The sequence below is a fragment of the Pygocentrus nattereri genome, chromosome 5 (assembly GCF_015220715.1).
Source record: "Pygocentrus nattereri isolate fPygNat1 chromosome 5, fPygNat1.pri, whole genome shotgun sequence".
Lineage (NCBI taxonomy): Eukaryota > Metazoa > Chordata > Actinopteri > Characiformes > Serrasalmidae > Pygocentrus > Pygocentrus nattereri.
In genome coordinates this window covers 32,142,044-32,156,837 of record NC_051215.1, presented here as the reverse complement: position 1 = coordinate 32,156,837, position 14,794 = coordinate 32,142,044, and the positions used below count along the sequence as shown (strand labels likewise).

Genomic DNA, 14,794 nt, shown 5'->3' with positions numbered 1-14,794 from the left:
GCGGATAAAGTTTTTGCAATTTATCATATCCACAGTATTTAAGTTGGTTCAATTGAGATTAATCACTGTGCATTTGTTCAAAATGATCAATCTTCATTGAGATTATTTAAAAGTGTTACATATAATACCTCACACGCAAACTTTATTTATTACAGAGCAGGATGGCTGAAAATGAGGAAGCCCATTTAGCTGACTGCATGCTTCACTGGCTGTGGCAAACTGCTCTTAGACAACCATACTTAGTGTGCCCACTTGTTATAGATAGACACTTTGTTAAGAATGGGACAGCAGTATGAATATTAATCAGTTATTTAGCCTCAAACATGAGTGGAATACCATGCAGTAGAGGCAATGACTGAAAAGTCCACACTGTCTTGATTTGGATTGGGAGACTGGCTCAAGTGTTATAGCACATGGTTGCTGGAACAAAACCTTGAATATCAATTTTAGTCATTTTTATACTCTTTTTTCTGAATTTGAAAATGGCAATGGCACTAGAAATGCTCTGAAATGACTAAAAAAACTACATTTGTTCCACTTTAAACTTAGGAATGTTTTTTCCTTCGCTTGTAAAAAACTTTTGGAGAAACAAGATAATAAATGTTTAACTACATTTTAAAAACATTTAAAATACATTTTAACTATATACGTCACTATAGATTTTTTTTAAACTGTTGGATATAAAAAGTGATTGTTTCTGGACATGCATTCTGTGTTTACAGAACTGCCACATAAAAGGACATTACATTAAAAGTGGGTTGGGATTAAGCGCTTTGCTAACATGGCTCAATGTTTTAACTGCACTGCAGGTATGATCACTGGCCTGCAGCTTACAAAATGGTCAACAAAAATCTGTGCAACACATTCTTAAGCTGAAACACACCTTTCATCAACTTCATGGACCAACAGAAATTCTCCAAAACGAGAAAAACCTTGCTCCGCTAACTTCTAGACAGTGTTGCGAAGGTTCTTTTGTGAAGGTTCTATTTTGGAGACACAAGGTTTTTGTTCCATCATTGACAGTACATGTACTGATTACTGAGGGGAAATCAGTTGCGAAAGCTCAGTGTGAACCAAACGTTTTTCTGCCTCAACTGAAATGCAGACAAATCAATGAGGCCCTATTTTAAAGTCACTTATTATTAGTATAGTATTTTCAGAGCTCAGCCTATAAAGAAAGCCTCCTCAACAAGATCCCTATGTGTTTGTGCAGTCAGTACCGTGGGGTATTTCACAAAGATTTCTCAGTTTAACCAGAAAACTTAAGCCCAAAGTCAAGTCTGTCCAATATGAAAAGATCTTTTCATCTTTAGGCTTAAGTTATCTAGCTAACTGAGAAATCCTGCTTTGTGAAATGCCTCTCAGGGAGTTAGAACTTGATTGTTTTGTCTTGTATCCTGACTTTGCTCTCAGATAATCATATTCTTCCTGCAGTAAATTACAGCCATTAGTGAACCACAAATACCCTATAAAACACTCCAATGTCTTTTAGATATGCAGGTCACAGAACTCATTTGTGTTAATGCAACACAGCAGAATGAAAACATTTAACAACAGTTTTTGCACTTTTTTTGAGAAAAATTCAATTCACATAAAACTAGTTTATTTAAGGAACTAGTGATACTGCTGTGCCTAGGTAGAATCAAATCGAAGCCAATTACATTGAGACAAAGAACAACTTGTCCATTACAGTATGATTACAGTCCCATACTTTTCCATTCTGATAAGGAATGTAAAACACAATTGCATCAAAAAACTCAAAATATAAAAAAACACATACTGAATTGCAAAACCCCAAATTTAATGTTAAACACTGAAAGAAATAAGGCAGCTTTATGAAGATTTGCTTGATTACATGCAATTTAGTGGCCTTAAACCACTTAAATGAAATGTTAAGATAAATCTGAATAAATTAAAAATGTTTATGTTCATTAGGCACTACTGCAGCAAGGCTGCTGAATAAGAGCACGCAGGCATTTCCGTTCCTCAGCCGTTAAATAATTCAACACAGTTTTGTTTTAAAAATAACACATCAAATATCTTACAATCTGAAAGTCCTGTTTAACAATGCACATGTGAGTGGGTTTGAGTCATTTTTATGAATATGTAATTAACTTTGAACGTCATTATGTTTGAACGTTTCATCCTATGACATTACATTGAATGTTTGTTGCTTTGCTTGGGTTAATATTCGTAGTGTATCAGGCGCTGAGGTGGTTCCCATGGAAATACTTCAAGAGCAGAATTCCTTCTAGGTTTCTGTGGCCTTATGCGTGAAGGGATTCCTACTGGGGTTCTGAACAAGTAATAGTTGTTCATAATATTTTGAGCCCAACTCTGTTAATGTGTAGCTTTGGTTCAGGGTAGGATTTGATACACAAACCCAATAACAGAGTCAAAAAGAATCTGACAGTGAGAAAGAGCACAAGAGATAGACAGTTAGACATGAAGAGGGAGAGAGAGATGGAGAGAGAGAGAGAGAGAGAGAGAGAGAGAGAGAGAGAGAGAGAGAGAGAGAGAGAGAGAGAGAGAGAGAGAGAGAGAGAGAGAGAGAGAGAGAGACACAACAATCAGACTCAGGATGTCAGACCACAAACTTGTTCTTGGTAGTTGAGCCACTCTTAGTGGCTGTGTCAGCATGAGACTGATAGCCAATGGTCATTTTCATAGGGATGCCTAACCGCTCCTTATACACCCTCCTGTAGAAACAACCACACACACACACACACACACACACACACACACACACACACACAAAAACATATACATACACATTTTCATATATATGCATACCACTGTTGTCAGAACAAATCCTTCAAAAAATGGTAACTTTACAGGAGACGGAAAAAACATACTTTACTTTCAATGGAAGTCAATGGAACCAGACATTTTTCCCAGTAATTTTGGCCATTTCATTTGATCCATTCATCACAAAATTTACACACAACATGACGGGCAACAAGTATTTTCAAATTATGGTGAAAACTGAAAAACAAGGATTTGTTCCAACAGCAGTGATATGTTGTTTCTTTCACTATACCTCCATGTTAAGTCATTTCTTTTTTTTTTTTTAATCCACATAAAACTATGTTATTGTTGTTCATTCACACTCATCTCACCCAATGTGTGTTATAGCTTCTCTGTTCTCATAGTCGGTTGTCCAGACAGCTATTTTGTCTCCTTTTGTTCGGATATTGACCACAGCACCGCATACATCATCACTGTAGTCATCAAAAGCCTCTCCTATGAGGCAAAGCAGCTGCGAGCACAAAGAAGAAAATATCAAGAGTGACATGAAAGTTGCAGGCTGAAGGAGCAGGTCCATTGACAAAAACACTCACCGTTTCCAGCCAAAAGCGGTCCAGGTCAAGTTTCCTCTGCTGCTTGTTGAGGGTGATTAGCCAGCGGCCTCCTTTCTTATTCCTCTCGTCCTCCCACATAGGCTCAATACCATCCTGTAGTACATTATTTTGGGTGGGGGGTGGGGGTGGGGGGGTAGCTAGAGTCATTTTGGCAATGTCTACATAAAAGCTCAGAACGCACTGACAGCAATGCAGACATTGCTGTAACAATAGTGCGTTCCATTCACTCTTAAGCCACTTTTATTCCAAAGCGACAAATCGTAAAGGTCTTCAATCTTAAGCTCACCTTGAACAATGAGTAGTCACAACCTGACATCAAATTACTGGACAGCTGAATGTGGTTATAAAGCCTAAGAAAACAAGGAAGGTCCAAAACTAAATATTTAACAACAGATTATCTTCTTTTTTTTTAAAAAAAGAGTACACAAACAGCAACAGTTAAAACGCCTCTAACAGCACTAGGCTCCAATTCCTTCACTGTACAAAACAAAAAGCCACACTGTAATTTTCATTAAATAACAGTGTCTGTTATATAAAATTGATAAAATAATGTATAATTCTTACGCCCAAAAATCCTCTACGGTGTCAAACTTGGAAATCAGCCGCAGGTTTGCTTGCCATGTTTTGCTCTTGTCATTTTTGAAGAACCATAAAGACCATCTGTGGAAAAACATGCAGTAAGACAAACAAATTCAATACACCCAATACTCAACACACACACACACACACACACACACACACACACACACACACACACACACACACCACTGTAGTCAGAACAAAATTTTGTGTCTCCATTTTTGTCATTTTTTTTAGTTTTGGACATAATTTGAAAATGCCTTCTATTCTTTACATTGTATGTACATTACAGGATGAACAGACCAAAAGAAATAGCCCGAAAAAAAAAGTTTCACCTGTTTTGGAGAGGATGTTTAATATAGCACTCAGGGCTGACAATCTCCTGGCTGGTCTCCTCACAGTTCTCCTCTTCACTCTTAGATGGATCCGAGATGATTTCCTTCAGAACAGGAACACCAACAAATGAACAGTTAAGGGTACTCAGAAGTGTAGAGAACAGCCTGGCTCATACGGCCACACACATCATTAAGCTGTGCATTCATCTTGAGGCGAACATCTAGCATAAAGTGGTCTGAAGGCAAAATATCAAAATATGTTGGGCCACATTTGTGTTGAAATGATTCACTGTATTAAACAGGCTGCTCAACTCAAAATCAAGTCTGGAACAAAAACTAAGGGAGACGAAGGACTAACGGGACTTCAATAACACCATATTTGTGATTCGAAAATAAAGCCATTATCAACTTAGCACGAGCTCGTTTTGTCTGTAGTAGCACAGTAAAGACATGTTAATGACAGGAATCTTTACCGAGGAACCTCTGGATAGTTCGCTAGCCTGACTGGTTAACCTACAGATGTCGTGGCGGTCGAGGTTACTCGAATGTGGGGTCTTACGAGGTCTTCCTAGATGATTTGTTAAAGTTAAGGCCAACTGAGCATGTATCGTTAACATTACTTAGCTATGAAGAAACAAGGGAGCAGCTAGCTAGCTAACGTTATAACAGGACAGTATTCTTCTGCTAGGCGTCGACAGGGCTGTGTGGAATAGCCTGCAATAAAACGGGGAATGTTTAGGAAACTGAATATTTATTTACAGGTGGCTGAATGTACATCTGAAATAGTCATTCACGATAGCGTTAGCTTGCTCCTCAAACGAGCTAGGTTAACTACGGCTATTCTCCAAACTACTCAGCCCAACTTGTCAGAGAGCTGTGGGTGAAGTTAACACTGGGAGACTTGCTGCTGTCCCATTCAAACAACCCGATTAACTTTACTAAAGTGTGCCTATAGGTAATATTGCAGAGTTATCCTGAAGCAGACCCAGCGATACACGCATTACTGCTGCGAGGCGGACTTGTGTTCACCGAATAACAGTTGGAAAAAGCAGAAAAACTGCGTTAAGAGTAACAGCTCGACTCACCGGCTCCGCAGTCGCCATTTTACATTCTGGCTGATTCACAACACAGGCCTCATATGGAGCAGACAGATGGACTGAGGAACATATCTGAACGACATGTAGGGCAAACCCCGTCTCACAGTGACCGCTCTGTACTCAGAATATTACTCATACTCCCGCTCACACCGAGTTAACTCAAAGTCGCATCAACTATCGGCCTCTGAGTGATGCTGTGTTTAAACAGCCTGAGAGATCCGCAGCGCTCAATTTGTAGCGCAACTTCTCGCTGCGTCCGCCTGCACAGGCGAGGCGGAGGACACGGAGCTCCAGCCTGAACGCAGAATGTAAAAATACCCCAAGCAGAGTAAACCCTAATTTAGGCTTTATGGAGCATGTGGACTGTTTGTGTGCTCCGTGCACGGTACTTTTCTGGCTTTAAGCTGTTTCGGCTTGCTGGATGTGCTGAATGTGCTGAATGTGCCACTTCGCTTTCGGCTACAACTCCGGTGACGTCACGGAGTGCCGCGTTTGACAGAAAAGACCGGAAGCGAGTCAAACGGCGCTCCTCTCAACCCATCGGCCCGTTTTCAGGGTCGGATTAATCAGAGTTGTACACTTGGGTGGACAACATAAAATGTCCAGTGAACCGCCGACTGTGAATGATGCAACGGTGATCCACCGCCGCAGTTTGCTCGAGGCGGGAGGTCCGAGCAGGTACCCGTACCGCTGTGCAGCCGAGCAGGTGAGCAGCTCAGAGCTGATAAGACAGCAGTTAGTTAGAAACGCCGCCTCTCCGCTAAGGTCTGTCCAAACACAGACGCCAGCCTGTTTACCATCCAAAAATACTTGCGTATTTTGTTATGTGTCGAACTGAACGCGTTCTTACCTGATTTACCCACCTACCCGGAACTGTTTCTGTCAGGTTGTCATGTAAACATTGTTTACCGGGGCTGCCGGTGTGTCTCTGTATCCGCTGCCTGAATACAGACCTCACGACTTCGGCGGGCGGTCACAGATGCTTTTCATGTGTTGTCGTTTTCCCAAGTAGGGCTGAAAGATTAATCGTTTTTATATCGAAATAACGATTTGAAAGACTAACTTTATCCTACCTTTTCCACTACACTTGCGCTGAGTGGTGTCATATTTGACTCAGTAACTCGTTAATTGCTTGTGGATGAGTTAGACCAATCAGAAGCAGTCAAACACCATGTGCTGTGACGTCAAAACCACAACTACCTGCCAGTCCGGCCACCTGTATTCAAGGTTCAAACCTGAAGCAAGAAGAAAATGCATGTTCTGGTCTTCTGGGCCAAAACAACAGGCCAGCAGCATAATTTTCCAGAAGATAATAGCAATGTAAATCATAAATATAATACAAACATCCTGTGCTCTGATGCTGTTGTTTCACCTGCTTCAATCGGGTGCCCACTGCTCGCCCGTCTCCTGGGCCAGTCTGACCACCATGAACCTCTCCGCTGTACAACACTGTGCAAAGCTCACCTGCATGAACTGACCCTCCTGATAGGGATGCTGCTGCACAGACTTGAACTGTTAAATCGTAGCCCTTGCTTTCCCCTTCTATGTATTTTAATATTTTATACTAACGTTAAACCCTCTCTGTTCATATTGCTGTTTTGTTATTGTTTGCTTTTATTTTGCTGTGTCGACTAGACAAGGATGGGTTCCCCTTTTGAGTCCTGGTTTCTCTCAAGTTTTCTTCCTCTTACTCAGAGGGGTTTTTCCTTTCCAGTGTTATCATTGGCTTTCTCATGGCTGCTCAGACCTAGATATCTGCTTTTTCGACAATACCTGTTGTAAAATGCACTATAAAAATACTTGACAAATATCATTTGTATGTAGGACAAACTAAACAAAAATCTATATATTTTTGGTTTTTGTTAGATTATTATTATTTTGTTTACAAATCAAATAGACTAAAGCAACCGAATTCCGAAATCTTTTTATTAAACAAGAACAGCAGATTAAACAGCTGTTTTATTTGACCTTAAGTAGTTAATATTTACCAAACTACTTAATTTGCTCTGATAAGAAGTTGGTGGTGTGAGATCCAGGTGGCTTGCAGTTGCTTTAGTTTCTCTGCCCTCTTCTCTCCTGAATATTTATTGTAGTCAATGCTTTGTTTTATGTCTATTAATATTAAATTCATTACAGTCTTTTGACATTTGAGGCACATATATTTACTGTGGCTCTCAATGAAAAACTATTCAAACTTTCATCTCACTAAAATCACTGGTTCTGAGTGTTAAGTTTGTGCTTTATTGCTGGCTTTATGACATTCAGTAAAGTAAGTTGCAGGTCAAGTCAGAAAAGAACTTAGCAAAGTCCTTTTAAAACTTAAGTCTGTTCATTTGGTGGCCATCTCTGGACAGATCTCCACCTGGCTCTTTATCTTGAAGGGTAGGACTTTTTCTGCAAACAGATGTCATGTTAAGCATTACGAGTTTTCCCACTCACATTTCAAATTTATTGGCTGGTGGGCCTTCAACACTCTTTAATACAGAGAAACACTGTCAGTGGGCCACATTTGGCCCTGGTGGTGGACTTTGGACACCAGAGTTGTAGTCTATTCTTGGCTTTTACTAATGTTAAAGTTCACCTGATTATTCATTTTTCAGAACCACCTGCACTTGATACAGCGTCCTGTATATTCTTTTGTATAGTCTTTTCTCTAGACTCCTTTTTTTAAATTAACCCACTTAATCCTATTTTTTCCCCCAGCTATGTAAGACATGAAGTCTACTCCATAGACTGACCCATGACATAAACTGTTTACCTTTTCAGAAAATGTTTTGCTGAAGTCAGTGAAAAGTATTCTTAGTGAGTTGTGACTGTTGGGAAATGACAGGGTCAAAAGATGCATCAGTTGATTAATTAGACCCAATTACACAAAATAAATTCAAAATAACTGAATCAGTAACCAGTGAACCATGTAGAAAGAACTGAGGCAGCATACTAATACAATGATGGAAAAGGCCAGAGGATGTGGTCTGTATTGGATTATCTTGCAGTGTTATAAAAAGGTTTCAAATGACAATAGTGGAACATTTGTTGGGCTATAAGGAAGCTTTTAAAGGGTTCTTGTATGTGTGTGTGTGTGTGTATTGCTGTTGTTGGAAGAAAACCTCTCTCTCCAAAATTATAACTTTACAGAAGGAAAAAAAACATACTTGCCTTTTAATGTAAGTCAATGGAACCATAATTTTTATCAAGTAATTTTGGGCCATTTCTTTTGAATCATTAATCTTGAAATTTACGCACAATATAAAAGTCAACAGGCACTTTCAGATTATGTCAAAAACTGAAAAACTACAAAAATGGAGATACAAGGTTTTTATATATATATAAAATGATGGTGAGGGTTATCAGCAGATATGAGCCACTGTGTTATCCCACCAGTCACAAGTATCACTGTTCAGATATTTGTATATAATATAAATATGGCAGTTAGCATTAGGCAATATGATAATACTTGATCATATCATGATAATTCACACCACAACATGCTATAATGTGCTGTTTTGAGCGTGTTATGGTTAACGCTAGTACTTAAAGAACATTAAACAGCTGCGTGTTGCATTACAAAGAGTATAAAAATAACTGAATTCAAAGCTTTGGATAATATTGATGATTCATTCTGTATTCCAGCTGAAAAAAAGAGCATCTTGATGGTGTTGAAGTAGAATTACTATTGTATTTGCTGTGTACTCCAGAACTAGGCTTAATCCCTGCCTGGGAAACCAAGCTTACATGTACCAAACATGGTAGTTGTGACTGTATTGTAATATATTTTCGTGACTTCCTTTTATAGACCTGTGAAGCTGAGCTCATCTTTCTCATGCTTAAAGTAAATAGCTCTGATCATGTGACCATTTACACCATCCAGCTTTTCATTTGAAATCAACACCACCCATAGTGTAATTTGTAGTTCACCATTCAGTAAAGGCTACATTGAAAACTCTTTGAGTTTTATAAACTCACAACATTTTTTGTTGAGCTTAGTTGGTTATCTGGTTAAATAAGAGAGCCTGGTTTGTGAAATACCCCTCTGCTTCACTGCTGCAGAATGAGACTTGTTTACATTAGCTTTGTTTTTTTTTTTCACCTCTGAACCTTTTCCTGTATTTATTTGAGTTTATAGCTTAGCAACAGCATACGGCTCCTCTCTTCCGCATCATATACACATAAAAAAAACTCAGATGGTCCATATAAATATGCATGTTGTTGTACATATTTGTATACTGTGGCATACATATGCTAAGTCTAAACTTAAACTAAATCCTGACCCTAACCTCACTCTGATCCAAAGGCTTGAACTTAAAGTTAATGTACAACATCAAACTTTAAGCCTTTTATAATCCGTCATAGAGACATGACATAGAATACATGGACATATAAGAACACACATAGTCAACATACACCAGACAAACTTGCTCTCATGTTTTGGGATTTTTTCACATTCTGTTTACACCTAATCACATTTATTTAGGCATAAATACAGTTTGCATTAATGCTGATTTTCCAAATCCAGGGAATTCCAGAAGCTCTTTGAGGTGGTGCATTTTCTAAGACCTGAAAGACAAAAGTATCTGCACGTACTCTGTAAAAGCATCTGAATGCACATGCATCTCCAACAACCTACTCAGTTGGCTGGATCAATCACATAGCAGTCTATCTCCAATGCTTTGTCTGACCCAGTGCATTTACCCAGCCCAAGACACATTAAGGAATACAGGGTGGGTGATATGATGATATGCTATCATGTGACATTAAAGCACATCACCATAACTTTTCTGAGCATTATGTGGATCGTGTTAGTACATAAAGAACCCTGGTCAAATATGTTTCATAGCAAAGACATTTAACATTGCCTCCCAAATGGCATAGTTGTCTAATGTTTCACCTTCCTGTTGGGAATTCAAATTCAAATCCTGGCAATGCAGAAAGTTCAAGAGGGCATAACTGGTCCTCTTTAATTGAACATCATGATGGGTCTGTCGCATAAAACATCAATAAAAAACATCATTCTACTCATACTTTATGATGGCGCTGCTGTTTTGCTAGTGCAGTCTTCCTGTTATTAAATCCAGAAATGTAATGGTGTGAAACAACATCTCTGCAGTAACAGGGGGAACTGCAAATGTGGGGCATGGTAAATAAGAGCTGTGGCAGTGATTAGCATTACTGGTGTCTTTTTAACGTTGCAGTATTTTCTCCTGTGTCCTGGCAAGAGCAAATCAAAATCTGCATATAAATGAGGTTATACATGTTAAAGGCCCACCAAGTAAAGCTCCAGTTGGTTGCCTAAACAAAAACAAAGAAACAAAGAAAACCACAATTCTCAGAAAAAGCTACAAATTTGAAGGTAAAATGGCTAAGAAATGAATAATTCATCAGTAATAATGATAAAAATAATAATTCAAGCATTTTTACAATTCATCACAATTGCAGCCATTATTTTAACTAACATAATTTAAGGTTAAACATCTGTTGTTTTTTTTATTACAGTTAAAAATGAAATTGACAGACTGAAGTTTTAATTACTTTGGCAAGCTGTTATCGCTTTTATTTCCTATTCAGTTTACACATGTGAACTTAAATAGTAAATATTTCATTCTTGATGTCAGAGATTTGATTTGGCCATGTGAGAAATAGGTATATTTAATTTATATTTAAGAAATAAGTATATTTAATACTGACCAGTAAAAAAATGTGTTACTTGTAATAAATGCTTTTCTCTGTCATTTTCACTTGTGAGTTCTTTTTGAAATCTGTATAATAAAATGAAAAATATGGTTAAGAATTAAAACTGTGATAAAACCAATTCAAGCATGTAAGTAGAATCTTAAAATGGCAAATTACTCTTCATGTATTTGGATTCCAAGCTAAACTCACTTTCCACAAACATTGATTTGCAAAACATGGAATTTGATGCAGGAAGAGGAGGCCATTTTAAATACAGTGCCAGTTAAATCTGAAGTCCTGCTCAAGCAAGTTCTTTTTTTCTCCTCTACTCCTACAGCAGTAGTTAGAAGGTTTGCATGATTTTCAGGCCACACAATTTACATGAGTCTTAAATATATCAGTCAGTCAGCAGAGTGTGTATGTGCAACATGTGTGACCAAACATAGACAATTTAATCCACATGGGCTTGTTCCCACGAAAATAACCACCAGAGTGGTTCACGTTATTGTTTGTGGGATTGTGCCATGTTTTGAATTGATACCATCATTTCTCAATTAAGGAAACACATAGACACACCTTGCATCATGCAAGTTGGTAATCCTTGTTTAGGAATGAGCAAATGCATTACCGCTCTTACTGTTACAGAAAATCTAGCACTCCAGCAGTTTACAAATAACATTCTACAACAAGCGATTTCAAGGACTTTACATATTTCTCCTTCGAATGTGCATAATAACAAAATATTCAGGTAATCCAGAGAAATCTCTGTACATAAAGGACAAGGCCAACAACACGTGCTATGGAATACTTTGACAAACCATTGTCAGTAAACACCGTTTGTCGCTGCATCCACAAAGGCTAGTTAACGCTGTATTATGCACAGCGGAAATCACATGTCAATAACATCAGAAATGCTGCCAACTTCTTCATGTGAAATAATCTGATGCATGATGCATGTGGAAACATGTATTATGATCTGACGAGTCAACATTTCAGATTTTGGAAATAATGGACGTTGCATTCTCCAGGCAAAAGAAAAGAAGGACTATCCAGAGTGTTACCAGTATAAAGTTCAAAAGCCAGATTCTGTCATGTCAGATTCTGTATAGAGTGTGTTAGTGTCCCTGGCATGGGTAACTTGCTCTTCTGTGAAGGCATCAGAGCCATATATACTGCCTTCTAGACATCATCTTTTTCAGCTACATCCTTTTTATTTTAACATGACAACACCAAGCCACATTTTTCACATGATACAGCAGTATGACTACATAGTCATACAGTTTATGTGCTATGCTGGCCTGCCTGAAGTCCAAACCTGTCTTTCTTTGAAAATATGTGGCACATTATGAAGCCCAAAAAACAACAATGAAGGTCCTGTATGGATGCACAACTGAAAACCTATATGACGTAAAAATGGCAAAAAATTCTGCTTTCAAATGGGGAACAATTATTAAGTGCTGTTAAAAGAAAAGGTGAACAGTGGTAAACTTGCTAATATAAACATAAATAAAACATATTGTTTACAACTTCATAAGTTCTACTTATATAACAATAAATATCATGTTGTGTTGATGTGATGATGTAATATAAATTAAAGTCCAAATAGAATTAACTAATGCTTGCTTTCTTATGAGCACTTCACATTGTGTTCCAGCTTTTTTGGATTCTCTATCACTTTCTACTTACTGCAGAAAATCAACTATTCTTTGAACATGAAAAACATTACCAGATGTTCTCTTTCCTTCTCAGAATGACCTCAGGGCGAGGGCACGACCTCCAGGCTCTTCTAGCACCAGGCTGGAGCCTCAAGCTGCACCAGATCCTGCACCGGATGCAGCGCTGGTGGATGACTGTGAGAGGCTGGGCACTCTGTTTGGAGAGCTGAATAAGTGCCTACGAGGCATAGGTTTCACTCAGCTCTACTTTGGAGAGAAGATTGTAGAGCCTGTGGTGGTCCTGCTCTTTTGGGTGCTACTTTGGTTCCTCGGTATCCAAGCCCTAGGGCTTGTGGGAACTCTCTGCATTGTCATCATCTACATCCAGAAGTAAAGGCCTAGGCAGGACAGGCATACAGATGCACAGGCTAACCAAGTGCCAGCCTTAGGGTAATAGAGAGAAGGACAAGGAGAAAGAGAGTTATTCTTTCTACCTTGCCCCACACGAACACAGATCAGCTTGATGAATGTCTCTTGAGAGAATTATTGTGAATGGTGTTTTTGGGTCTCTGTCCTTTGATTGCCTCAGATGACTATGTATACATACAGTGCCTTGCAAAAGTATTGAAGTGTTTTGCTGTGTGAGTGTTTTGTAGTCTCTAAACCTCTTAACTCCATTTTTAGTTTTTAGGTTTTTACCTTATTTATATTGTGTGAACATTTCAGGATGGTAGAAAAGGTGTAGAATTATTTGGAATAAAATCTCACACTAACTTACATTAAATGTTAGTTTTAAGGTTTTGGAGATACAAAGTTTTGTTTTGCTTTGATTTTAAAAAGTGTGCAGTAGTGTGCAAAAGTCAGAGACCATCCTTTACCTTTTATTTAACGTTCTGTTAAGACGGCCATTCAGTACAAGTTATTCATTTTTTGAAAAACATGTATTTAACAGAAAATTTATACCGAAGCTTCAACAACTGAACTCTTTACCTCTTTCAGCTTCCACTCTTTTCAGGAGACCTTTTTCAGTTTTTCATAGAAATCGTCAGGGATATTTTTGCACACTTTCGAAGTTCAGTCTTAGAAGTTGGTTTGGTTTTCTGCTTCCATAATCCAAATAATTTCCAACTTATTCAGTAACGTAGAGGGTGGACTATCAGCACCTACTTACTGATTTGCAAATGTTCTATTTTTGTCTATTTTCTTTTTCAATAATGGTTTCTTGACGGCTGACATCCTTTCAGATTCATACCACTGAGCTGTGTTCTCACGGTGGAAGGATATATAAAAAGACCTGAAGCAAGAGTGGGGCTTGATTTTTCTCTGATGAAGATTAAAAGCATTAAGCACTGTTTAACTGATGGTGACAGTTTTGGTGGTCTACCCAGTCTTGCACAGTTGTTGGGGGTCCCATTTTCTTTTTTCTTTTTCTTGTTTTGTCCTTTGTCTCATTAAATATTTTGTTCTAATATCCAATCTCAAAAATATCCCCTGAAAAATGAATAACTTCTACTTAATTAGTTTTTTGACTATATACCAAATAAATGGGGGTGGTCTCTGAATCTTGCACAGTACTGTATAATGCAGGACATGAAGATGCATTTACAAGGCACTATAAGGCTGCATTACAGCAAATGATGCGCGTCTTTGGGGATGGAGATCTTCTGTAGCAAAGGACTCTTTATCGTCATGTACGCACTAAGTAAGGTGCTTTTGATATGCATGCTTTCCTCGACTATCAATTTATACTGACCAGTGAGTGAATGCATAATCACGACTAGCATGGATGTTAAAGGAAATGCACTTTAAAAGAAAAAAAAGAAGATTGGTACTATAATACCTTTTTCAAGCAGAATGATACATATCAGTCATATTCTTTTGAAAGTTAAATTCCGCATATAGTTTCTTGGATGTAGCCACCTTCTTGCCCTTCTAGTTAGTCCTGCATTCTCCACACAAGTGCACTAGAGGGCAACCTTTTCCTTGCCCCTTTATCTGGACGTCTGACTAGAAAATAATCTCCACTTTAAGGTTAATGTACCACAGTGGGAAAGTCTAGTAGATAAAGGTGCAGATGTAGAATGTGCAGAATGTATGCG

At 38.3% G+C, this 14,794-nt stretch overlaps 2 protein-coding genes across 3 annotated transcripts; one reads left to right on the top strand and one right to left on the bottom strand.

Annotated features, from left to right (window-relative positions):
• Positions 1 to 1,586: 1,586 nt before the first annotated feature.
• eif4eb (eukaryotic translation initiation factor 4eb) lies at positions 1,587 to 6,244 on the bottom strand. 2 transcript variants are annotated; one of them, XM_037538761.1, is made up of 7 exons: positions 6,224 to 6,244; positions 4,277 to 4,380; positions 3,927 to 4,022; positions 3,649 to 3,712; positions 3,342 to 3,455; positions 3,120 to 3,259; positions 1,587 to 2,699 (listed from the first exon to the last, which is right to left on the bottom strand). In XM_037538761.1, the coding sequence occupies exons 4-7, from the start codon at positions 3,676 to 3,678 to the stop codon at positions 2,585 to 2,587; spliced, it is 399 nt and encodes a 132-aa protein (XP_037394658.1). In that variant the 5' UTR covers positions 3,679 to 3,712; positions 3,927 to 4,022; positions 4,277 to 4,380; positions 6,224 to 6,244; the 3' UTR covers positions 1,587 to 2,584. The 2 variants fall into 2 exon arrangements, with proteins under 2 accessions (XP_037394658.1, XP_037394657.1); XM_037538760.1 differs by lacking the exon at positions 6,224 to 6,244 and adding an exon at positions 5,362 to 5,500.
• On the top strand, positions 5,904 to 14,506 carry fam241a (family with sequence similarity 241 member A). Its single transcript, XM_017690475.2, has 2 exons — positions 5,904 to 6,079; positions 12,790 to 14,506. The coding sequence occupies exons 1-2, from the start codon at positions 5,972 to 5,974 to the stop codon at positions 13,087 to 13,089; spliced, it is 408 nt and encodes a 135-aa protein (XP_017545964.1). The 5' UTR covers positions 5,904 to 5,971; the 3' UTR covers positions 13,090 to 14,506.
• The last annotated feature ends 288 nt before the right edge of the window (positions 14,507 to 14,794 follow it).